Source organism: Bos mutus, chromosome 9 (assembly GCF_027580195.1).
Source record: "Bos mutus isolate GX-2022 chromosome 9, NWIPB_WYAK_1.1, whole genome shotgun sequence".
NCBI classification, from domain to species: Eukaryota; Metazoa; Chordata; class Mammalia; order Artiodactyla; family Bovidae; genus Bos; species Bos mutus.
The window spans coordinates 88,030,772-88,058,166 of record NC_091625.1 but is presented as its reverse complement, the minus strand read 5'-3'; the positions used below and the strand labels follow the sequence as shown (position 1 = coordinate 88,058,166).

General features: G+C 42.8%; 1 protein-coding gene across 1 annotated transcript in view; it reads right to left on the bottom strand.

Annotated features, from left to right (window-relative positions):
• Positions 1 to 27,395, bottom strand: part of AKAP12 (A-kinase anchoring protein 12) — a 112,109-nt gene that overhangs the window by 33,678 nt on the left and 51,036 nt on the right. Inside the window, exon 3 of the mRNA XM_070376864.1 lies at positions 15,727 to 15,841. Coding sequence (XP_070232965.1) covers positions 15,727 to 15,841 — 115 coding nt within the window. The remainder of the gene's footprint in view (positions 1 to 15,726; positions 15,842 to 27,395) is intronic.

The window sequence follows — 27,395 nt, the reverse complement described above, 5'->3', positions numbered from 1 at the left end:
GTATTCTTGTCTGAAAAATTCCATGGACAGAGAAGCCTGGTGGGCTCCAGTCCATGGGGTCGCATGGCTGAGACTGAGCACAGCACAATATATAGAGACAGACAAACAGAGGCATCCATATTATTTAAACTGGTGTACAGTGTATCTCTGCTATAAAAATGTTGGGGGGGGGATGAGTTACGGAAAAAAGACTTAGCTGGGCAAGGCAGTGGTGAAAAGGTTGAGAAATACTGCTTTAAATATACTTAAGTCTCATTTTAAAAGAATCCTTTGAAAAAATACATCTATACAAAGCAAGGATGCCCTTTTATCATCAATTTCTCAGAAATGCATCCTGACAAGAGAAGCATCATCTTGCAGTAACAGTAATTAACCTGAGGTTCCTCTGGCTCTTTCAGAAGAGAATGAGACCATCTTTGATTTGCCTGGAAAGTCCTTCTCAAAAGGAGTGGGAGGGAGAGGCTAGCTGAAGGTTCGCACTGAGAAGAGAGCACTAACGGTAATGACCTACCCACTGACTGACTGCAGCTGCTCATCTGAAACTGATATGAGCCCACGAGCAAGCCACACACAAGACTTTAAATTTTCTTCTTCTGTCACTTTTCCTTCTTCTCCCCTTCCTTCCTTTCTCTTTCCCTCACTTCTTTTTTTTTTTAGGGGGGGTGTCTTTCTTTCTTGTTGACTGCACCATGTGGCTTGCAGGATCTTAGCTGCCCAACTAGGGGTCAACCCTCACTCTCGGCAGTGAAAGTGCCAAGTCCGAACCACTGGACCACCAGGGAGCTCCCAACTTTAAATTTTCTAGTAGTCACATTAAAATGAATAATACTAAACAGTGAGGTTCTTTCTAATACATTTTATCTAACCCTGTATCTATATTTTATCTAGTCCGATTACGCCAATATGTGCTACAAATGAAAAAATATTAGGAAAATATTTTACATTCCTTTTTGGACTGAGTATTTCACATGAAGAACACATCTCAAATAGGATCAGCCACATTTCAAGTGCTCAACAGCCTCATATGGCCAGAGCACAACTTCTAAAACTGTAAAAATAACTGAACGTCTCCATGGACTGAATTGTCTCCTAAGGACAATTCCTGCTTCTTTCAGGACAGTTCCACCCAGCTTCCATCTCCTTGCCTCCTGAACAGAAACCACCATGCTGTCCACTCATAGAACTGTCTTCACTTCTTCAGCATCCAGTCTAGTGATGACTCCTTTGTTTTCTCAGAATCACCCGCATAAGCACAAATCCTATAATAAAGCCCTCCCACCTCCCTGTTACTGAGCCACCCGTGCTAGAATCCTCCTTACTATAACAGGCTAAGGAAACCTAACTTGGTTTGACCACACACGAGTTCCTGGTGGCCTCTAAGTGGCAAGGAATTAAATTCCCACTGATAGATTTAATTGGTGCAGCTGTCTCTTTCACAATTTCTTCATTTGAGTTAATATATTGAAATCTGGGGGCTTCCCTGGTGGCTCAGAAGTTAAAGCGTCTGCCTGTAGTGTGGGAGACCTGGGTTCGATCCCTGGGTTGGGAAGATCCCCTGGAGAAGGAAATGGCAACCCACTCCAGTATTCTTGCCTGGAGAATCCCATGGATGGAGGAGCCTGGTGGGCTACAGTCCATGGGGTCGTAAAGAGTCAGACACGACTGAGTGATTTTAAACATTTAAACAAACAAACATATTGAAATCTATTATTTTCCCACCAACTTTCACTGTAATCACACACAATAATAAAGTGTTTAAAAGGAAATATATATATATATATATATATATATATATAAAATATGAAAAAGAAAATTGCTCAGTCATGACCAAGTCTTTGAGACCCCATGTAGCCTGCCAGGCTCCTCTGTCCCTGGAATTCTCCAAGCCAGAATACTGGAGTAGGTAGCATTTCCCTTCTCCAGGGGATCTTCCCAACCCAGGGATCAAACCCAGGTCTCTCGCATTGCAGGAGTATTCTTTACTCCCAGGGAAGCTCATATATGTATATATATATGTATAGTTATAGTTATATAACTACCAGGCTTCCCTGGTAGTCTGAAACTATATAAGTTGTATATATATATAAAACTGAAAAGGTCGACTAGGGACTTCCTGGTGATCCAGTGGTTAAGAATCTACCTGCCAATGCAGGAGACATGGGTTCAGTCTCTGGTTCAGGAAGAACCCACATGTGGCAAGGCAACGAAGCCTGTAGGTCTCAACTGCTGAGCCCATATTCCAGAGTCCATGCCCTGCAACAAGAGAACTCACCGCAGTGAGAAGCCTACGCACCAAACTAGAGAGAGTGCATGTGAGGCAACAAAGACCCAGTGCTGCCAAAAATAAATTAAAAATAATAAAAAAAAAAGACCAACTAGACTTAGACTGGCTTCAAAAATACTTGCAAAGCAAAAATTTACACTTGCAGTAGTAATAAATTTATTTAACCCGTATTCACATGAATTACAATTTACTTGTAAAGACAACTTTTCTACAAATCTAGAGTGTGACAGTTAATAAAAGTATATCTTTTAAGTCAAGGCAGAATCCACTGCCTAGATGAAGAATAAAATCCGGATGACAGAATTTACTTCTGATTCTTCCATAAAACAAAGTCCTGCTCACCAAAATTTATTGCATAAATTCCAAGGTCATGGGAATTCCCTGGCAATCCAGCAGTGAGGACTCCACATTTTCACTGCAGACAGCCTAGGTTTTGTCACCCTGGTTGAGAAACTTAAGATCTCACAAGCTGAACAGCTCGGCCAAAAAAAAAAAAAAAAAAAAATGGAATGTTTAGAACACAAATCAGTTCTTAGAAATTAAAAATACAGTAACAAGATAAAATCTAGGGACTTCTCTGATGGTCCAGTGGCTAAGACTCTTCGCTCCCAATGCAGGGAGCCCAAGTTCCATCCCGCATCAGGGAACTAGATCTCACAAGCCACAAATAAAGATCCTGCATGCCACACTGAGTGGAGGCAGTCAGGCAGACAAGGAGAAATGTCATATGACATCCCTTATATGTGGAATCCAAAATGATACAAATGAACTTACTTAAAAAACAAAAGGAGACTCACAGAGAAGGAACTTATGGTGGCGGGGATGGGCAGGCAAAGTGGGAGAGGGTAAAGGAGGGATGGTTAGGGAGTTTGGGGGGAAAATACTTGCAGTGGAAAGAACAGTATCAAGTTTAATTTAAAGAAATCCTTTTGTGCTAAGCAAATAATTCCTCTAACAACATCATTCAAATGTACTTTTGTAAATTATACTCTTCCTGAAACTATTAAATAATCAATAATTCTGAGGGGGAAAAGAAAAAAAAGATCCCGCATGCCACAGCTAAGACCCACGCAGCTAAACAAATAAAAGTATTTAAAAAAAAAAAAAAAAAAAGATGAAATCTAACCTTGAGGACATATTCCAAGAATAAAGAGATGCAAACTACATGGGGAAAAAAGCTTTCCTTAGAACCATTCTAGAAGTTCTAAAATCGGAAGAATAGTAATCCCCAAAAGAGATCAAAGAAAAAGAGGGAAAAGCAAGATATAGCTTCCTAGGAGTGAAGTTTCATAGCTTCCTAGGAATGAAGTTTCTAGACCCAAGAGGTCACATGAACCCAGCGTGTTGACTCAATGGATTCACATGAAGATTCATCACTCTAAAATCTTCACAAGACGGAGGACGAAAAGGACTCTGTGAGCCAATGAGCTACCCAGGGGATTAAGATCAGAACAGCATCAGGTGCCAATGGTAATAATACATTTATCAACGTGACAATGATAGAATCCTCGTGCATCAGAACACAGAGCAGAAATTAACACAAGTGGGGGACACTCAGGGCCAAGGCTTGATGAGCTTGAGGAAATCGTCGGATTTCTGTACACTGAGCTTACAAAGGGAGGCCACGAAGCTTTTTAATGGAGACTACTGTTTTACATCATCCACTTCCACTTTATTTTTTTTTAAAGCTATGTTTTATTTATTTATTTGGCTGTACCAGATCTCAGTTGTGGCATGCAGGATATTCCATCTTCCTTGAGGTACTCGAATCTTTTTTTTTTTTTTTTTTTAAGTTGCGGTATGGGAACTCTTGTGCTCACTTAGGCAGCACATATGACATGCAAATTCATGAAGCATTCCACATTTTGGGGGGCTTCCCCGGTGGCTCAGTTGGTAAAGAATCACCTGCAATGCAGGAGACCTGGGTTCGATCACTGGGTTGGGAAGATCCCTTGGAGAAGGGAATGGCTAACCACTTCAGTATTCTCGCCTGGAGAATTTCATGCAATGCATAGTCCACAGGGTCACAAACAGTTGGACACGACTGAGCGACTTTCACTTTTTCTTTCATGGGAACTCTTAATCGAGGCATGTGGGATCTAGTTCCCTGACCAGCGATGGAACCCAGGCCCCCTGCATTGGGAGCATGGAGTCTTAGCCACTGGACTGGTCTGCCAGGGAAGTCCTGACGCCCACTTTTTTACAACTAACAATGCCTGGGATGTGGGGGTGGGGTGGGGGAATCTTCCACTTTTATTTACAACAATTACTTAGGGCTTCCTAGGTGGCTCAGTGGTAAAGAGTCTGCTTGCCATTGCAGAAGATGCTGGTTTGATCCCTGAGTCAGAACAATCCCCTGGAGAAGGAAGTGGCAACCCACTCCAGTATTCTTGCCTGGGAAACCCCATGGACAGAGGAACCTGGCCAGGTACAGTCCACCGGGTCACAAAGAGTTGGACATAACTTAGCAACTAAATAAAAACAACAGTGACTTGGAAAGTGGGATTTCTCCTATTTGTATCCCTAACTGCTCCATCATGTAAGGCTGTCTGCTTACCATCACGGTGAGTGGCGTACCAAAAGGGATGAGCAACAATTTGTCACGTGTCATTTGTCATGTTTTCTTTCATTGACATGGTCTTCATTCTATCTGACGGTAGTTCCTCTGGCAACATCCTTGATAGGGGACCTCCTTTCTATGCTTCTGTATCAGTTTACTTTTCTACACCAATCAATTTTTTCAGTACTTAATCCTTGGTTTAAAGCAAACTAAGTTGTTCTCATGTTTGTGAAGAGTCTGAGAAATAAACTACTCTTTAAAAGTGGGAATATTGAAATTAAAACCCAGTTATGCTTGGCAAGCGTCCATCAAGGACATCCATATCTGAACGTATACATCAGCCCTGGCACTTTTCTGTGAATGTGAGGCAGCTTGTTTTCTCTGGGGACGTTCTGCCTGCAGGAGAAAAGATCAAAGACACGATAAACGTGTCTTGGAGGGCCACGGTGTGGAAAAGGGAGCTGAGTTTGTGCTTTGTGGTTCCAGAAGGCAGCGCTAGGAGCCGGCGGCAGTTGGTGGGGGTATATTTTCACTCCGGTGGAATAACGGGTTTCCTTTTATGGAGAGACTCCCCAAACCTTCAGAGTTTAAGCGGAAGAGCCTCCTATGTGGGAGCAGGAGCCTGGCATAGACAGCCTCGAAGTTCCTTCTCCCCGAGGCTTCTGGGTCCCAAACCCGGCTTTCTGGCTGTCAGTCATGAACGCGGGTGTCATGGGCTCAACCGCATACTCTCCAGATTCATACGATGCAGCCCTAACTTTTGACACGTGGAAATGTAGCTTTATTTGGAGAGACACCTTTCACAAAGATGACTAAGTTAAAATGAGAGTGGACCCAAATGCAACCTGACTGGTGCCTTATGAGAGGCCATTAGGACACACAGAGACACCCGGGATGGGCAAGGCCACGGGGCCAGAGCGAGAAGGTGGCATCGAGAAGCCACGGCCGAAACCAAACCTGACGCCACCTTGGTCTTGACTTCCCAGCCTCCAGGACTGTGAGAAAATACATGTCTGATATTGAAACCAGCCGTTCTGTGATGTATTATTTTGGCTGCCCCAGCAAACTAACACAGCAGGATAACTGCCTCATGCTTTGGTGTCAGCTGAAACAGGTACATTTTAAGACACATTAAAGCAACCCATTCATTCAGTTAATTCAATCTAGCATGTATCAATTTTCACCAAAAGTAACTAATGCATGCATTGTTAACTGAGGGGTGGGGTGGGGCTGCCTGATATCACATTGTGAAAGTGAAAGTTAGTCACCCAGTCGTGTCTGACTCTTTGCGACCCCATAGACTGTAGCCCATCAGGCTCCTCTGTCCATGGAATTCTCCAGGCAAGAATTATGGAATGGGTTGTCATTTCCTTCTCCAGGTATCACACTGAACCTACTCGTTAATTATAAAAGCAGTTAACAAACATTCAAAGTATGATGCTTAAGAACAAGGCTCAAGTGATAGGCTAAAAAGCTGTAGAACTTAAGCTCTTCCAGAGATACATACAAATATAGATCAGAGGATGTACATTCTCAAAGCATCCTTTCATATAATACAGGGACATTGTGCTTGGAACATACAATGCCAGAACCATCTGGGGGATGCTATATTAGGTGAAACTGGGGCTGTTTTAAGAATGTCTTTGAGAAAACATCTAAAGGATTTTTATTCAATAAATGCTAAATTTAATGTTTCCATTCATGGCTTCATCACCATTAGAAAAAACCATTTATTGCCATGGTCCCGCCAAGGGAAAGTCTGAATCTTGGCAGGTTATGTAGACAAGTCCATAGGCCATCTTACCTAGGCTCCTCCTCAACTGGGCCAGAGCATCCATCCTATTCATGGGTGTACAGAGCATTCACCCTCTTCATGGGTGCCCTGGAAAACTGCAGCCATCTGTAGGTAAAGCTTAGCAGTAATTTAAGATTACTGACAAGTCTTTGGGGGCCTTTATCAACAGTTTTCACTCATCTTACTGGGCTAGAACCAGATGCTATTACATGATTCCCATCTTACTTTGTGGCCACACTTAGGAAGCTCCTATCTTTCTTTCATATCTAAATAATTACATAGGGAGACTCTCTTGAATGCTTTCCCAGCTGAACTTTTTGTTCATTAAAGTAAAACTTCAGAGACTTCTCTGGCGGTCCAGTGGTTTAGACCCCATGCTTCCGATGCAGGGGTCACGGGTTTGATCCCTGGTCAAAGAACCAAGATTCCACACGCTGCATGTTGTCGTTCAGTCACACATGCCCTCCTCCCCCCAAAAACCCAACAAACGCTAAAATAAAAAAGCAAAACTTCAAATCTAGAAAATGGCTTATAAGATTAGACTGAAAAGAAGAGCATAAAAGTGTTTTTATAAAAAGGCATAATGAAATTGCCAAGTCGATCCCTACCTACCCAAAGTCACCTGTGTATCTTCACTGGCTCATCCATCATTTGGTTATTTTAATGCCTGTATTTCCAGCACTTCTGATGTGACTCAGTCATAGAATTTCAGAGATGGATGAGGATGTTCATTTTACAGATGGAAACTGATGCTCAATGAGATAAAGGGATGTATTCAACTCAAGGTCACAGAAAAAGAGAAAGGCAGCCTGGCCCGGGTTTTACTCTCCTGCATTGAACTGATGGACAGAAGTCTTACTCATTCTTTCTCCCCCTCACACCAAATTTTTCAAGTTACAATGAAAGCAAAGTTTCATCGCCCTGGCAGACTTAAATATACTTCAGAGAGGGAAAAAAAATCTCTATATAGCTTGGTTGTTAGTTACTGAAAAATAAATCTGTGTTTCTTTAAAGATGAAAGCAACAGAGTATTTGTACCAGAAATTTGTCAATGACATAAGTAATTTCAGAGAGGCACGCTAAAAATATTGCTGCGGAGCAGAGGGCTGAATTAAAACCAGTTCCCAGAAACTGCAGACTGTAGGACTTTTGCCTAAGTTCAAGGCCTATTTTGTGAGTGTTTCAAAACATTACAAAACAGGATACAGCTTGAGAAAATGTCATGCAATAATACTGTATTTGAAATACCAGAGTGTTGGAAGGGAGACCCCTCTCTCTGTCTACCCAGCCCTCATATGTGAGAGCATTGCTGGGAGTTATCATTTAATTGCAGGCAGGTCAGGGTCTGATTTCATGTTTCCAGGCAACAACACCTGGATAACCAATGGTGGGCACCTTCAGAGCCCAGCACTGAAAAGCAGCTTTGTTAGTGCTGATGCAACACAGGAAACAAACAGAGCCTTGGATACACCTAAAGAGCCCTGCATCTGGGGATGCAGGGAATGAATTGATATAAAGGGAAAAATCAAACAGATCCTCCTCTCCCATATGAGTGAAAATGTAATATTGTTAACTCTAAGTTGAAAAACTCTGTGTTTTCACTTATCCAAGTACTATTTGTGAGGGACTTCCCTGGCAGTCCAGTGGTTAAGACTTGGTCTTCCAATGCAAGGGGTGTGGATTTGATCTCCTATTGGGCAGCTAAGATCCCACATGCCTTGCAGCTAAGAAATCAAAATAGAAACGGTATTGTAACAAAGTCAATAAACACTTCAAAAATGGCCCCCATAAAAAAAGAAATCTTTAAAAAATATTTTTTTGAGCACTTACTGGGCATCAGACATTGTTCTACGCTCAGGGGACTCAACATGGAAACATACAAATCCCATCCCCACCCCCCATGCCAAGAAATCTCTGCTCTCATGGTTCTTCTTTTGTAGAGACAGGCATACTGAATGCCAGATGTTGACAACATCTGACATAGAGAAAAATAAAGGAAAGTGGGTAGTATTTGAGCAACAGGTACGCCTTCATGAGAAAACTAACAAGGTACCAGTCATGTCACAAACTGAAGAACAAAAGGGACTAACTCATAAGAACATTTCTTCCTGGCTAGGAAAGCCACCTCTCACAGAAAAGCAAGTATTTTGCAGGGGGGAAGGGGTCATTTTTGAACACTGACCTGGAGCAGTGCTTGGGGTACTCAGTCTCCAGATAAAGTTATTAAATGATCAAAAAGCAAAGAACAACAACTTGTAACCTAAGAATGGATTTTCTGTAAGGTAACAAGTTCCACGGGGAGAGTTATGAGCACTTGGAAATAACCTCTGGCCTTTCCCTACCTCAAAGGTTCCAAACACCAGAAGCTGGAAGATTCAAACAGCAAATTCTATTTGGCCAGGACTGTGACATCAGCACCATCAGAGACATGAAATTCTTCACAATGCTGAAAATTCAGCTTGTTGATAACCTCCATTTTTGTTACTATATCTGTGGGGAATATATCAGAATGTAGGAAAGTAGAACCTTGAGAAAGGTAAGGAGCACACTCTCTTAAAGACCGCTGCTGTGGGACTTCCTTGATGGCCCCATGGCTAAGACTCCACGCTTCCATTTCAGGGAGCCCAGGTTCCATTCCTGGTCCGGGAACTAGATCCCACATGCGCGCAACGAAGATCAAAGATCTTGCGTGCCTCCACTAAGACCCGATGCGGATGAATAAATAAGACTTTTGGGGCTTCCCTGGTGGCTCAGTGGTAAAGAATCTGCCTGTCAATGCAGAGACACAGGTTCGATCCCTGGTCAGGGAAGATCCCACGTGCCACGGAGCAACTAAGCCCGTGCATCACAGCTACTGAGCCCCTGCTCTAGAACCCGGGAGCCGCAACCACTGAACCCACACACCCTAGAGCCTGTGCTCTACAACGCAAGAAGTCACCAGAGTGAGAAGCCTGCGGACCACAAGAGAGTGGCCCCTACTCACTGCAACTAGAGACAAGCCCACGCAGCAACAAGCACCCAGCACAACCAAAAATAAATAAATAAGTTTAAAAAAGACGTTTGCTTTAAGTGACAAGATGGGGGATGGGGGGGGTTGGGGGTTGTTTATTTTTTTTGGTGGTGAGGAGGCATTTTCTAGGACCACTCCCAGGTCAGAGGGATCAGAGCTTTGTTCCACGTGCATGGTTCCAGCAGAAACCTCCTCATCGCGCTGTTCAGCAGAGCAAAACCTGCTCCCCAGGGTGCTGGCTGATACCTGCGGTTGACCCCAGAGGAGCAAATGGCAAGGGCAGAGGTTCCAACAGCAGCTCCATCGCATCTGGTGCAAATGCCCGCACTCAGGGTATGCAAACAGTATAAGGGATATGTGAACAAAATTCAAAAACCAAGCACAGGATCACCACTGTGTGTGTTCTTTCACACAAGCAAATCTGGCCTGGGAAGGATGGAGAAAACATAACATCCACGGGCTTCATCACGTTTGCTGTAGCTACTCTGCAGAAAGACAAATCTCCAAGAACCCCAGAAACAAATGCCTTGTAAATGACACATTCAGATGGTCTCAGAGCACAGTCACGTGACTGCTCATATACGGCAATGAGTTTTGGAGGCTTTAACAAGTATGTGATTATCAAAACAAAGAGGTCTTAAGTTTTTTGATTTTGCAATACTGACTTTCCTCATCTGTTTGCAAAGAAAATAATCTGATCAATGTATCAGTTCAGTCCGACTCTTGGTGACCCCATGGACTGCAGCACCCCAGGCTTCCCTGTCCATCACCAACTCCCGGAGCTTGCTCAACTCATGTCCATCGAGTTGGTGACGCCATCCAACCATCTCATCCTCTATTGTTGCCTTCTACTCCTGCCCTCAATCTTTCCCAGCATCAGGGTCTTTTCCAATGAGTCAGCTCTTTACGTCAACGGATACTTGAAAAGAAAATCTAAAATTTTAATTTGTAGAAACTTGAAATTTAAAGTTGGACCCAGATCAAGACAGAATTTTTAAAAAATCCTTCTTGTTCAGGCACTCATAGAGATTCATAGAAAACCATATAAGCCATAGACTATAGAGCAAATGACAATCTGAGGTGGGAGGGTTCTTTGTTAAAATCAGTAGAATCAGGGACTTCCCTGGTGGTCCAATACTTGGGACTCTGTGTTTTCACTGCAGGGGCATGGGTTCGATCCCTGGTCAGGGAACTAAGATCCCACATGCTGCTAGGTGAGGGCAAAATAAAACAAAATCAGCAGAAGATTTTCCACAAAACTAATGGCAGTTGTGAAGCTCCTATGAATGCTGGGTGTGGCATAGCTAGATAGAGCTTTCTGGTTGGAAAAAAGTTGTATTTCTATATAAGCAGTTGTGATGAATGATAAATTGCCTAAGAAAGAACTCAGAAGGGACTAACTCCAAGGCTAAAGTTCAGTTCAGTTCAGTTCAGTTGCTCAGTCATGTCCAACTCTTTGAGACCCCATGAATCGCAGCACGCCAGGCCTCCCTGCCCATCACCATCTCCCGGAGTTCACTCAAACTCATGTCCATCGAGTCAGTGATGCCATCCAGCCATCTCATCCTCTGTCGTCCCCTTCTCCTCCTGCCCCCAATCCCTCCCAGCATCAGAGTCTTTTCCAATGAGTCAACTCTTCGCATGAGGTGGCCAAAGTACTGGAGTTTCAGCTTCAGCATCATTCCTTCCAAAGGCTAAAGTAACTTGCTATAAATTGCTTTTTAAAAAAAATTTTAATAAATATTTGTTTTCATGCTAATTGTATATTCTCTAAAAGAAAGCCCCCAGAATTACATAATCTTCAAGTTTCCTTCAACACACATATACACACACACACAAACATATATCTGAAACTTATTGCATAGTTTAGAAAATATTTAATAAGCAGATCTCGTTTTCTATCATTTAAAGAAAGGTTACAAGGAAACAGGATTTCATTTTCATTATGGGAAGAGGCTTGGTTCTGAATTATCAGTATTTCTGGTTTCAGAAAACAAGCAAGCAAGTCAAAGTGGGAAAATATTGTGCATTCTGGCTGTGTCCAAATACTGTCTGTCACTTTAAATCAAAACCTTTCCAGGAGAAATGTCCCTCATTTGTAGCTTTCTCCTCTCCTGTCCATTGGCCCACCTAAGGCAGGAGCAAATGCCACTGTGAGCCAATCCTCCTAGGGACCAAAACGGCTCAGATCTTTTCTTACCGAAATGGGCAAGAGCAGAAACCAAGGTACCCAAAATCCTACAGCTAAGCATTACATACCAAATTATGTCTTTATTTACACTGCAGTAAGCTGATATGCAGAACACAGTCATATCTGACTTTTTTAACCCCATGAACTGCAGCACGCCAGGCTTCCCTGTCCTCCACTATCTCCTGGAGTTTGCTCAAATTCATGTCCATTGACTCAGGTGATGCTATCCAACCATCTCATCCTCTGTTGCTCCCTTCTCCTCCTTCCCTCAATTTTTCCCAGCATCAGGCTCTTTTCCAATCAATCAGTGGGAACAGAATCACTTTTGGTAAAAATGTTTGCTCCTTGGATGAAAAGTTATGACCAACCTAGACAGCATATTAAAAAGCAGAGGCATTACTTTGCCAACAACAGTCCATCTAGACAAGGCTATGGTTTTTTCAGTGGTCTCGTGTGGATGTGAGAGTTGGACTATAAAGAAGGCTGAGGGCCGAAGAATTGATGCTTTTGAACTGTGGTGTTGGAGAAGACTCTTGAGAGTCCCTTGGACTGCAAGGAGATCCAACCAGTCCATCCTAAAGGAAATCAGTCCTGAATGTTCATTGGAAGGACTGATGCTGAAGCTGAAACTCCAATACTTTGGCCACCTGATGCAAAGAACTGACTCACCTGAAAAGACCCTGATGCTGGGAGGGATTGGGGGCAGGAGGAGAAGGGGACGACAGAGGATGAGACGGTTGGATGGCATCACCGACTCAATGGATGTGAAGTTTGAGTAAGCTCTGGGAGTTGGTGATGGACAGGGAGGCCTCGTGTGTGCTGCAGTCCATGGGGTTGCAAAGAGTCGGACATGACTGAAGGACTGAACTGAACTGAATCACAGGGCTGAAAAGTGAAAGAAATCCCATCTGGACTAAAGAAAGATAGCCAGATCTCTAGTAAACGTGCCACAGATTAGATAGGATTCCAGGCTACCTGGGATGTTCTGGGAATAAGGGCATCTGCTGCAGCCTCTCTCCCTTCTCTTATCAACACTCCACACCAGTCAGATCGAAAGCCCCCTCGAGGCATATTTCAGTGATCTGCATTGCCGGAATACTTTCTAAACTCCCCTCAGCTTTCAGAAGAGCTCTCTGACCCAGCCCCTTTTCCCTTCTGGGTCTCCATTCTGCCCCTTGCTCAGTGGACAAGCCTGTGGATGTGTCCTGCACAGCTCGTGCTTGGGGAGATGCTGGTCTGGGTTTAAATCAAGACAGGACCCGTCTCATCGGGTTACTGCTAGAGGTCATTCTGCACAAAAAGTGCACCTCCAGGACCCAGGATCCTAAAAGAAATCAACCCTGAAGGTCTGATGCTGAAGCTGAAGCTCCATTACTTTGGCCACTTGACGTGAACAGCTGACTCATGGGAAAACACCTTGATGCTGGGGAAGACTGGGCAGGAGGAGAAGGGGGCGAAAGAGGATGAGATGGGTGGATGGCATCACTGACTCAATGGACATGAGTTTAAGCAAACTCCGAGAGATATTGGAGGACGGGGAAACCTGGCATGCTGCAGTCCATGGGGTCGAGGAGTCGGACACGACTGAACAACTGAACTGAACTGAACCGGGACCCACAGTAAACGCTTGTGAAGTGTCAGCTGTTTTATTTCCCACCCCCACCCCTTGGCTGGCAGCCCTTGTCCCAACAAATCTAAACCCAACCTCCCCTCAGGCCCCAGACCTCATCCTACTCCCTGATCTCAAACAAGGGTTTCATCAGAGCTCTAAGGAGCTCTTGTCTCTTGCAAGATTCATTAATCACCATGTTGCCTGGTCTCAACCTCATTTTCATCTTATGGATCCTTCCATGTACTCGCTTATCTCCTCTGATGGGCCATTTTAGCTTTTTCCATCTTTCCTGAAGCACGGGGCACAGTGACTTGGCTATGGAAGGCTCCAAAAAGGCTGTGGCTTGATTTGATTCAAAGGTTAACCATGGGAAGGACAGAGCGTGGGACTTTGGAATCTGAGTTGGGGCCGTTCCAATTATTTTGGTAGAGATCATTTGAAACTCTGACACAGGCTGTGCAGATCCTCCTTGTGTGAGACTATGTATTTCTAACTTTATAGGGTGCCTGTGGTGCTAGAGAAAGATCACAATTCCCACCAACTTCAAAAGCAGCTCCCTGCTTGCAGCAGCTCCACAGGGGCGGTGAACACAGGAGAAACAGGTTCCACATGTTAGATGAACCTCATCTCACCGAGGCAATGGCCAGTCTCCTTTCACAAGACTTTTCCCTTCATTTGTCTTTTTCACATTACATGTAAGCATCAGTTTACCATATGCCATCATTCTGTACATCCACAGGAGTTGTTAAATCATTCCTTTATGACTAAACAAGATGATGAGACAAGAAACAAGAACAAAGGAAAGTTCTTCTTCCCTTGCAAGAGCCCAACTTGTCAAGGTGATTGATTCTGACCCTGAGGTATGGTCCCCACCCCGTCCATGGGCTGAAATCAAACCAGTGATAATGTGGTCTCACAGATTTGCTTTCCAATAACCACCCCTCTATGATTTCTGGGATAAAGGTTATAACATGCGCAGTATATTATAGTTGGGGCAAAGAGGTGTGCACCCTGAAATATGCTGTTATTGTTCAGCTGTTAAGTTGTGTCCGACTCTTTGTGACTCCATGAACTATGGCATGCCAGGCTTTCCTCTCCCTCACCATCTCTTAAAGTTTGCTCAAGTTCATGCCCATAGTTGGTGACACCATCCAACCATCTCATCCTCTGCCACCTTATTCTTTTGCTTTCAATCTTTCCCAGCATGAAGGTCTTTTTGAATGAGTCATCTCTTCCCATCAGGGGGCCAAAGTATTGCAGCTTCAAGCATCAGACCTTCCAATGAATATTGAGGGTTGATTTCCTTTAAGATTGACTACTTCGATCTCCTTGCTGTCCAAGGGACTCTCAAGAGTCTTCTCCAGCACCACAGTTTGAAAGTATCAACTTTTGGCGCTCAGCCTTCTTTGTCCAACTCTCACATCTGTACATGACTACAGGAAAAACCATAGCTTTGACTATCAGGACTTTGTCTGCAGTGATGCCTTTGCTTTTTACTATGCTATCTAGGTTTGTCATAGCTCTCCTTCCAAGAAGCAAATGTCTTCTTGAAATACACACCACTAGAAAGAATTCACCTGCCAATTCAGAAGAAATGGGTTTGATTCCCCAATGCGAGAAGATCCCACATGCGACAGAGCAACTAAACCCACACACTGCAACTACTGAAGCCTGTGTGCCCTAGAGGCAGTGCTCAGCCAACAAGAAAAGCCACTGCAATGAGAAGCCCAGGCACCGCTACTAGAGAGAGGCCCTTGCTCACCAAAACTAGAGAAAAGCCTGTGCAGCAACAAAGACCCAGCACAGCTGAAAATAAATAAATATAAAATACTTTAAATACATTAACAAAAAGAAAGCAATACAGACTACCAGAAAAATCTTCACAAGGGCAGTAGGCTACTCCAGAGTGAGAAATACTGACTCCTAAACCAAGACCCCAGCATTTTCAATAAGAATCCAACACCAGGCAAGTGGTTGGAACATGGCAACAATAACAACAACAACCAAAGCATGGTTTCAAGATAAGGATGCCTGAGAAAAATGAAAAAAAAAAGACTTCATTTCATTATAAGCATTGCTATAACCTCCTATACCGAAATATGGGGGCTACAATGGATTGCTTTTGTTATCAGTATGATACTGAGAGTGTATGACAGGTAACACGACAGGGCAAATCCTGCCTAGGTTGTTTTTAATTGTCCTCTGAGGACTCCCTGTTGGTGTTGTTTGCCTTCCATCCCCTGGCTCTACCCAGAGCCAGGCAAGGCGGCTTACCATCTGTGACAGTCACTTCCTCCTCTTGGCCAATCAGGGCTTCCTCCTGGAGGCCGAGCTCGCCTTGCTCAGCTAAGCTGTTGACAGTGGACAGCTGGCCATTCTTCTGCAGGAGCTACGGGGAAGACAAAACCATGTAAACTTGATTTCAATCTTCATGACCAAGTTAGAAACAAAACCGTAAATTCAAGAATATAAATCATCTAGAGGAGAAATGCAGAGAAATGGAGGGTTAGTGACAATGAAGATGTAAGTTTTTCTTTTTTTTTTTTTTTTTCCCATTGGAATGATCCAGCTATCTTATAAAAGATACAGGGAGCTATAAGTCAGCAGATAGGGCTTTGTATCTGGGTAAAGGTACACACCATTCACACATTCATTCATTCTTCTGGAAACCACTCATAGGCAAGATACACATACCCATCATTCCAGGCCTACTCGAGATGTCACAGTGACTAAGGCGGGTGTGGTCCCAGATGCTTTGAGCTTACAAACTACCATGGAAGACATGCATGTGTGCATGCTAAGTTGCTTTAGTCCTGTCCGACTCTTTGCGACCCTATGGACTGTAGCCCACCAGGCTCCTCTGTCCATGGGATTCTCCAGGCAAGAATACTGGGGTGGGTTGCCATTTCCTTCTCCAGGAGATCTTCCTGACTCAGGAGTTGAACCCAGGTCTCCTGCTTTGCAGGTAGAGTCTTAACCACTGAGCTACCAGCGAAGCCCTGGAAAGCAAGGAAGGCAGACCTATGGAAGACAGACCTCTGAAAAACATTTTTTACTTTAAAATAATGTTTCCTTGTGATTAGATGTAGGTTATGCATATTTGGCTGGAATATACCTAAGTGACAAGGTGTCCTCAGGGAAGAGGGCAGACATTTAAATAAATTACAGCTATGGAAGCTATCATGCAGGAGGAATACATACAGCACATGACAACAAACAGAAGGCCATGACCTAGGCTGGGGACAGGGGGGTTGTTAAGGCTTCTCAAAGGAAGTAAAGGGAAAGCTGAGCTCCAAGATGCCGGAGCAAGGGGTGTGTGAGCAAAAGGTAAAGGGGAGACAAGTGAGAAGGCCCTGTGGTTCAAAGGCTAGTGAACAAAGAAGAGACACCAAACATGTCTGTTCAAGAATCATTGTCCTTAAAAATATTACTAAATTGCTCGCTTGCAATCACCCCTATATGGATAGCCCATGCATGACAACGAAAGACTCAGTGTGATGAAACGAAGATCCTGTGTGCTTCAACTAACCAAATAAACAAACAAATAAATACTTTTTAAAAATAAAGTTTTAAGCCAAATGAAAATTGCACAATAACCATTAGGAACCTAAGAATTTCAACAATGCTTTATTTTTCATTTGCCTTAAAACCAACTTCGGGCGAATTCCCCGGCGGTCCAGCGGTTAGGACTCAGAGCTTTCACTGCCAAAGGTCTGGGTTCAATCCCTGGGTCAGGGAACTGAGATCCCACAAGTCAAGGGGCAGCCAAACAACAACAACAACTTAGGGAGGTGCTACTGTTCCATTTTACAGATGAGGGCACTGAGGATCAAGGTGATTACAGAAGGGGAGGCTGGCTGACCACAGGTCTCACAGCTTAGCCATGGCCCAAAGGCCAGGTTCACCACCAACTACTTCCAGGGAATTGCCAACAACAGTTTTTGGAGGACCTGTTACCATGCACAATGATAAAATGCCTTAAAGAGTATCGCATAATACCCAGACCTGAGTTTTCCAAAGAAATCTCAAAGCTGGTCACTTTGTATGCATCATTTCATGCTGTTTACAGGCCAGTGGAGTACCCTGGCCAAATCACTGAGTTCTATCAGAGTCTTGAAGGGACTGGATCCAATTCAAGACAATCAATCCAGAAGGCTTGCACAGTGCTGAAATTGATTTCACCTGGCTGTTCCCTGCTCCCAGCAAAGATGCCCTTCAACTGTGAGAGCTGCCTCCTGAAATAATATCACTGTACTTTAATGCTCTCACTACAGATGGGATCATTGGCTTCAAAATGCCCATGCTGAGTCCACGTATTAGACACGATGCTCAGATTACATTTCCACTTAAAGTCTTCTCTTACCAAAATATGAAAGATGGGAGTTTTAAATGAAACTTAAAGACAAAAGCACGGGAGACTGGGGTGGGGATGGGCTCTTCACAATGCTCATCAGCAAAAATGTTGGCATTTAAGAGTGTTTTAAGTAAAGTTCACCAGGTCCTATGCACAAGTTAGACGTAGATTTCACTAATAATGTGATTAAAAGCCAGTGGGGGAAAGCAAAAAATGCGAATTATTGTGGGCTACATGCTCAACAACTGGGATTCCGGTAAAGAATCTGCCTGCAATGAAGGAGACATGGGTTTGATCCCTGGGTTGGGAAGATGTCCTGGAGAAGGGACTGGCTACCCACTCCAGTATTCTGGCCTGGAGAATCCTATGGACAGAGGATTCTGTCAGTCCATGGGGTCTCAAAGAGTCGGACATGACTGACTAAGCACAGCACAGCACAGCACATGATCAACCTAAAAAATGTTTAAATAGACACCATGACATGGCAACCTAAGTGGGGGAATAAGAGACAGTTATTCTAATATCTCGCTCTCAAGGGATAAAAAGTTGGTTAACTGTGCTTCTAGTTTAGGATCCAGAACTCTGAAGTTTATGATAAAGTCTAGAATTCTACAGAGTTTCTATGGTTCTGAAAGATTTCTCATAATTCTTCGTGAATTGTCAAATCCAAGACATCTTCGCATGGAGCCAAATTGAGTATCTTTAAACTTGAGAGATTCTATAGGCACACATTTCATCTACTCTTAGGAATTTTACACATATATCATGATGCACCGTAGATGATATAAAATAAAATGTATCTTTGAGATCACCCGCCATCCTGCTTTATCAAGTGTGATAAGTAAATTGTGTGGATTTCTTATTTCCAGTGACCACAGGGCAACGGTCTCTACCTCAGAAAATTGCTGATAACTTTGGTGACAATTTACAACAATGAGAGTACCAAACCTGAGTTTTGAGCTTATTGTATTATATGTATAGCTTGGGTCCAGCAAGGGGCGTTGTCTGGCACGTTCAAGCCTGAGACACACTGGTGCTACACACAATGACACACAATCCCCTGTGCTCTTACAGATGGGTAATTCACATTTTTGCAACCCAAAATGTGTATATGTAGCGTCTTTTATTTCTTTTTCTCCCATTCTCAACCAGCTAATAATTCATACTATTATGAAGGGTTCAGGCATTTCTGAGAGTTATCAGTATGTTCAAATCACCTTGAATCACAAGAAATCTAACCCATGGTTCCTTAACAGTTAAGTTCCTCCTGTCTTTTCTATGAGTGTTTATATGCACACAAGCTTTCATTAATAAAAAAAAAAACAAAAGGAGGGCTTCTCTAGTGGCTCAGTGGATGAGAATCTGCCTCCAATGCAGGAGACACGAATTCGATCCCTGAAGCAGGAAGATCCCACTTGCCAAGGAGCAACTAAGTCCACGCACCACAGCTATTGAGCCTGTGCTCTAGAGGCCAGAAGCCAAAACTACTGAACCCACAGGATGCCATCAGTGAAGTCTGTGCGCCCTAGGGTCCATGCTCCATAACACTAGAAGCCACTGCAGTGAGAAGCCAGTCCACCGAAACTAGAAAGCAGCCCCCAACTCACCGCAACTACAGACAAACCAGCACAGCCATGAAGACCCAGCACAGCCAAAAATAAATAAGTAAAATTAATGTTTTTAAATGGAGGATACATGCTTTTATAACCTGGCTGCTTCACACATTGCAGAAGCATTTCTTTGTCACTAAACACATAACTGACTTGTGCTCGGTCTTTCTTTTCTCTGTAACTCGGACGCGCATAGGTCTTTCTTTTCTCTGTAACTCGAATGTGCATAGATGACAAAGCTTTCCGTTAAGCCCAAAGAAACCCTGAAAGACATACAGACACAAGTCAGTGATCCACAAGATGGGAAGGGCTGGAGCCAGATCAGATGAGAAGGGTATTTAAATTAGGGAGAAAAACGGGTGGGATTGAAGTTTTCAAACTCATTTACTCTGAAGCTTCCTCACATAGCTTTATCCATCCACCTAGTTCTTAATGTCTCTTGAGATGAGAACTGGACTTCAAAGGCATGCTCTTTGCACTAAAACACAGCTAGCACCAGAAAACTTATTTTCCCACTGGATTTGTGCTTCAAAAACCGTAAACGCCTCCTTTGAGCAAATCAAAACCCTAAATGTTTTCAAGCTTATATCCCTTGAGTGGGTCAGCCAGAGTTTATTCCCGTAAAGTATTACCACATTACAACTAAACAAGCTTCGAAAGAAAAAAAAAAATCCCGAATGCTTCCAACAACAGTGTTTTCCTTCTCATTCCTCCAAGAACAACAACTGAAAATTTCAACATGGTAGCCAAGGCATGGATTTCCCAGGCAGCTCAAGAAGTAAAGAATCTGCCTGCCAATGCAGGAGACGCAGGTTTGATCCCTGGGTTGGGAAGATCCACTGGAGTAGGAAGTGGCAACTCACTCCAGTATTCTTGCCTGGAAAATGCCAGACAGAGGGGCCTGGTGGGCTCCAGTATATGGGGTACTAAGAGTTGGACACAACTGAGCGTCAGCACATGAAGGCGTGGCAGAACAGCTACACAGTGTTTCCGCTTCGTTTTTTTTTTTCTTTCTCCATAGGATGGTCCACAGCTTGCCCTGAAAGCCCCGGCAGAGTAGGAGTGTCATGCTCTTTAAAGAACATGCAGAACCATGAACACAACAGATGAAATTTTGACAGCTATCAGGACACTGGGGAAGAGAGGGTGAGCCTGTGAACCGTTTCCTTCACAGGAGCGATGCTAGCGGCTCCACGTGGCTCCACCTTCTCCCTGGAAGACCAGCACAGGTGGGAGTGGCTAGAGTCCTGCAGCCCGCGTGGCAGAACAGGCTCTGGGCAGTACAATCGCTCCCAATAACGACAGCAAAACCCAAGAAGGAGAACTGTTACACGGCTGCCACCAGGAAAGAGCCAGCATCTTGTCAATATGAGGAGGACACATGCACACTGATGAGAATAAAAAAGATAATTGGAGGGGAGTTTAAATCCCATGACAAAACTTCTAAAGAAAACTCTTCAATGTGTTTTTTTCTTCAATTCTCATAGAAAGTGTTTAGAAAGCAAACCTTAATTTTAAAAGGTCAAACAGAAGAAAGCAAAAAAAAAAAAAAAAAAAACCCAGAGAATAAAGTAGTAAATATCTTTGGAGAACAATTTGGAAACAGCTATAAAAACATTAAAGTGTGCATAACCGTTGGCTCCACCATCCCATGCCAATAGATACGGCTTTACATACCCAATAATTTATAAAAGCACAAAACTTTAAGAATCCATCGGTAGAAAGGAAGAGTTAAAATATCAGATATCCATGTAACAGCGTTGAAAGGAATAAGGTAAATTTTAGTAGTAAATCTGCTGAAGGGGGTAGATGTCCCCAATTCAAGCAAAGAAAAGCAAGATGCTAAAGAATGTTTGACTCCTTTAAGTGTTTAAAATAAAACAAAAATAACTCACTAACAGGGAGGGAGCGGGGCAGAGGAGAGGAAGAGTGTTTGTTCCAATGTTTGTACAAGCATATTTTTTCCAAGTCTGGAATATAATATATTCTAAAACTTTATTAATGGCCATCTCTGTGGAATTTCTGTTGTTGTTTGGCTTTATTCTTCGGAGAGCAGTTAGGGGAACAGACATTCCCTTAACTTCACTTTATCGTTATAAAGGTGAAAATATTAATACTTTCAGGCCTAAAGTCCACAGGTTCTCAAAAGCTATCAGGATACTATGATCCTAGCTTTCCAAGGTTCATAAATCTTTCCAGATCATCTGAGCCAATGGACCAAACTGGCCTCATGGAGCTTTAACTCTTCTGTTCATTGTACCTCTAAATGGGATTAGCATATTAATGACCTCGGTCAAGCCATCACACAGAAAATATTGGGGAACTCCCTGGTGGTCCAGCGGTTAAGACTTCACGCTGTCACTGCTCAGGGCGTGGGTTTGATTACCGGTCAGGGAACTAAAATCCTACAAGCTACACTGTGCAGTCAGAAAACAACAATGGCTCAGACTATAAGTCACCATCGTGACAATACCAACCAGCCTAGGTTATGTTTATGCAAAAATTTCCCCTCTAATTTAGGTGTGATTTACTGAACGCTATCAGAATCAGATCAGATCAGATCAGATCAGTCGCTCAGTCGTGTCCAACTCTTTGCAATCCCATGAATCGCAGCACGCCAGGCCTCCCTGTCCATCACCAACTCCCGGAGTTCACTCAGACTCACGTCCATCGAGTCAGTGATGCCATCCAGCCATCTCATCCTCTGTCGTCCCCTTCTCCTCCTGCCCCCAATCCCTCCCAGTATCAGGGTCTTTTCCAATGAGTCAACTCTTTGCATGAGGTGGCCAAAGTACTGGAGTTTCAGCTTTAGCATCATTCCCTCCAAAGAAATCCCAGGACTGATCTCCTTCAGAATGGACTGGCTGGATCTCCTTGCAGTCCAAGGGACTCTCAAGAGTCTTCTCCAACACCACATTTCAAAAGCATCAATTCTTTGGCGCTCAGCCTTCTTCACAGTCCAACTCTCACGTCCATACATGACCACAGGAAAAACCTTTAGTTTTAAAAAGTAACCATTTCTATTTTGAATGAATCTAACCAGAAAACTTTGCAAAACCCAATTACAGGCAGAAAGTTTTGTAAAATTCAGGTCTAAACATGGTATAAATCTTTAGAACAGAGAAAGGTAGAGAAGAGGGAATGGTTTAACTAATTTAATAGAATTGGTCCAATTCTTAACACTTAAGTCTGATTCTAACACTAACAACCCTTAAGGTCACTGTAAAAACAAAAGAAAAAAAGTCAGAGGATAAACAAAAAAATTATAGCTTAGAGTCAGAAACAATTTCTAAATGCCCCAAATATGGGAGGAGGGGGTGGTTACAGCATGTCTTCCAGGCATTAAAAATGCTATTAACAAAGCACATGAAATAGAGTTGCATTTTATGTTGTGACATTAAACTGAAAAAGCAAACTAAACAATTATACATTCAATATGATTACAAACATACACTAGAACATACCCCTAAAAAGCCAAACATATGGTAATATCAATATTACCAAATCACATGTGCCAAATAATCATTGGGGACGAAACTATGAATTTTTTACATTTTTCTGTTTTTCTGTGTTCTATATCTAATTCTTCTGATCACTTTTACAAGTGGGTGGTAGGGAAGAAGCTTTTCCTTCATGAAGTTACTTCGTTTTAATTTGCTTATTGTTAGTATGGCTGGGAGACAGTTAAGAAAATTTTTGTTTTACTGTGAAGTATTTTAGTTCTAATTTCTGCCAGTCACATGAATTTTCATGGGAAAAGAGACCTGCTTTAAGATAAAAACTTGACAGTGAAAAATCGAATTTCAGGAGCCTTTTCATAGAAACTAACCCCTGTTCACTCTCCAACCCTGGATGACATGGTGCGCTCAGAAGCAGAGAGAAGGGCTGGGTGCTCCGGGGCACGATGAAATGCTTCAGATCTAGGATTTTATAACTGTCCCATCACTGTCAGAGGCTGACACTTGGTGATTCCAGGTCAGCAAACAGGAGAAGCTAGGAGAGCTAGCTAGAGGGTCACACACCTGCCATTTACCTGATTTGTGGCCTCGGGAATGTTATTTAGCCTCTCATATGCTCTTCTCTTTTTCTGTAAAATGAGATGTAAATTCATTTTCACCCACCACAGTGAGTATCTGGAACATCACCCCGCACGTTAGGTTGCTAATAAGTCAACTATTAATGTAAGTGTTTAGCAATTTTTGCTCTACCATTCGCTCAATAACTTCAGTCTAATGGGGATGACTTGTCCCCTACTCATTTCCCCTCTAAAATGAATGCTCCAAGGGGACTTCCCTGGTGGTCCAGTGGTTAAGACGCTGCGCTTCCACCACAGAAGGGTGTGAGATTGATCCTTGGTTAGTGAACTAAGATACTGCATGCCACGTGGTTCAGCCAAAAAATAGAATAAATAAATAGTTAGACAAAACAAGATTGGCAAAATGTTCATTACAGTTGAAGTTGGGTAACGGGTACATGGAATTTGTTGTGATTCTCTACTTTTGTATATATTTTGAAATTTTCCAGAATTAAAAGAAAAAGCTTATTTTCTTTAGTGAAGCTTCTCAGAGTTTTTTGAGGTATTGCTGATAAAATCTGTATAGTCAAGAAAACCTCATTGCTGTCAAGAAAATTAAAAATTTTTTAAACAGTAGAATGTTTCACCCCTTGGCAAGGATTTAATTTCTAATTAGCTCAAGTATACAGTAAACGGGGTTTTCCCGGTGGCTTAGATAGTAAAGAATATCCCTACAATGTAGGAGACCTGGGGTTAGATCCCTGGCTCGGGAAGATCCCCTAGAGAAGGGAATGGCTGCTCACTCCAGTATTCTTGCCTGGAAAATTCCATGGACAGAGGAGCCTGGGATCACAAAGAGTTGGACACGACTGGGCGACAAACACTTTCACTTTCTTCATATAGTAAGCAGGGCTAAGGGAATTCTCAAATAGTAACACAGATACATTTCTAGTCTATGAATTAAAAAGAAAAAAATACTTAAGGCATTCCATGAAAGAAAAATGAGGAGAACTTTTAACTTTGCAAAGCTTTTCAAAGAAAGAATATGAACTACTTATCAAATTTCAGAGGCTCTGTCAAAACGCTCTGCCAAAAGCTCTCTCAAACCACATGAAAAAGAGAAGAGCATGTACCCCAGGTCAGGAGTGCTTCCAGTGACCTCTAAAAATGAGACGTCCTTGTCTTCAAGAAACTAGCCTTTAAGGTCTCTTTCTGATCTGTTTTCCTCCTTGAAGGAGGACAGACCCTCCTGTCAGTGTGGCAGTCGCCCCACTTCTTAAAATATTGATGCCCCGAAGCCTCTCATCTTTAAATAAAACCTCTGTTTATTTTAAATTTCATGCTACTTTTTTTCCACTCACATATTCAGCAAAACCAAACCAGCATACCAAAACATCCCCTTACTGGCTGGCAACATTGCTTTAAACATGAGTGAGTTAATTCAAAGGACCTTAAGAGACCAGCATCTCATCACCATCAACCAATCAATGCGGCCCCCTCCCCTCCAGCTCCACCCAATGACAACCGTGGTCCAGTGGTCTGACCCTGCACACACTACCCGCCTCCATCCTGCTGGTCTTCACTTAGAAATCCGACTGAGTCCGAGGTGCTGTTCAACTCGACAATGTCCCCCAGTCCACAGCCAGAAGTGAAAATATTGGCCAAAAAGCCATATTTCACCAAGTGTGGACCTAATTGGCTTAAGTAGTCTTGTTGTGCTGCTGTTGAATTTTATTCATTCCATTTAATTCAAGTGGAAAAGATTCTCACGTTCAGGATATAAAGATGCTTTTGAAATTGTACTGCTCCCTATTAATGAAAAGTTTCTGGAACATCATCAGCACAGCACATGAGAGCCACATGGGGAAGCGTGTATACACCAGCTGGAGAGTCTCTGGGCACTGCCTACCAATCACTAGTTTTCCTGTTTCTCATAGTTTTCAGTAAAATTTGTGAAGATTTCTATAACCCAGTTTTAGAAGGAATAACACAGACTCACCCCTGGATACGAGAAAGAATGAAAACAGGAGAGATCCGCTAATGTCACTAGTTTGCTTTTAGCCTCCAAAATTAAGTTTCAATTCAACTGAATGTTTCTACTCTCATATTCAAATTGTTGAATGTCTTAGAAAGTAATGCATCTCACATTGTTTATTTAAATCCCAAGGGACTTGGGCACTGCAGGTGAACTCATTAGGAGTGGTGTCTACAACTTAGGCCTCTAAATCTCAAAGATCAGCACTTTTCAAACTGGTATTGAAGAATATCAGTATACTAGATGTATCAATGTCTGTGCACCAGGCTTCTCTTAGAAGTGCTCTGGGTTCAAATCAGCTTGGGAAACACTGACCTAGATAAAGTTAAGTAGATTTACTTAGAATCTGTTGTTGTTCAGTTGCTAAGTCGTGTCCAACTCTTTGCAACCCCATGGACTGCAGGATGCCAGGCTCCCCTGTACTTTACCATCTTCCAGAGTTTGCTCAAATTCCATGTCCATTGAGTCATTGATACCATCCAACCATCTCATCCTTTGCTGCCCTCTTCTCCTTTTGCCCTCAATCTTTCCCAGCATCAGGCCTTTAAAAGTGAGTTGGCTCTTCCCATCAAGTGGCCAAAGTGTTGAAGCTTCAGCTTCAGAATCAGTCCTTCCAAAGAATATTCAGGGTTGATTTCCTTTAGGATTGACAGGTTTGATCTAAATTCTAAGTCCCCCTTGGAAGGGACTTAGAATTTAGAGACTCTTCAATGCGCATCCTGAACCTCTAAGAAAGAAGTCATTATAGTATTTTCTAAAATGACTTGCTCACAGAACCGTTTTAGAACCACATCTATTAACATCCACCATAAGTAAAGACACCAAGATAAAATGCAGTATGTTTTAACAAATAACGTTTCAGTCAAACATTCCCCTACATTAAAAAGTTATAGTTGTTTTAAAAAGTATTAAAACTCCTGGGTTCTCTGGGAAAGTATGCAAAAGAAAACAAAGAGCTCTGAATCTGGTGAGATAGGAGATCAGCCATGCTGATTTCAAGCAAAGGGAATTTATAAGCTCTCTGCTTGAGATGAAGAAAATAAAAAGTACCGCTAACCAATGACAGTAATTCACTGCATCAAGATGGGTGACCACAATCATTACGTGAAATGCTACCTGGTAATGTCTGGCGCCCCCACAACATTGAGGTCTGTATTCATACTCAGGACAGAGAGATGCTCGATAAACAAAAGTTAAGAAACCTAAGTGGGGACTTCCATGGTGGGCCACCAGTTAGGACCTCTGCCTGTCAATGCAAGGGGTGCCAGTTTGATCACTGGTCAGGGAGCTAAGATGCCACATGACCTAAGCCTAAACTGCTCCCCCTTCAAAAAAAAACCCAGAATGTAAAAACAAGAGAAGCAATATTGTAACAAATTCAATACCAACTTTAAAAACAAAAAGAAACCTGAGCAGACAAAAAAGTCAGAGGACTGACACTACCTAACTTAATATACAACTATAGTAATCAGAAGACAGTGTAGTAATCAGAAGACAGTGTAGTAGTCAAAAGACAGTGTAGTAATCAAAAGACAGTGTATATTGGTGAAAGAATAGACAGACAGATCACTGAAACAGAGTAAATCACCTGGACGTCCTGGAGGAGCAGTGGATAAGAATCTGCCTGCCAATGAAGGGGACATGGGTTCTATCCTTGGTCCAGGAAGATTCCACCTGCCTCTGGACAACTAAGCCCAGATGCCACAATTATTAACCCATGAGCCTGTGCTCCACGACGAGAAGCGCTGCCACAGTGAGAAGTCTGTGCACTGCAACAAGACCCAGCGCAACCAGTAAGTAATTGATTAATTTTAAGAAACAAGCAAAAAAAAAAAAAAAAAACCAAATGATAGAACTAGAAAAAAACTGCTCAGAAACTGACACACACAGATATAATTTTGATCTCTGACAAGGGAGCAAAGGCAATTT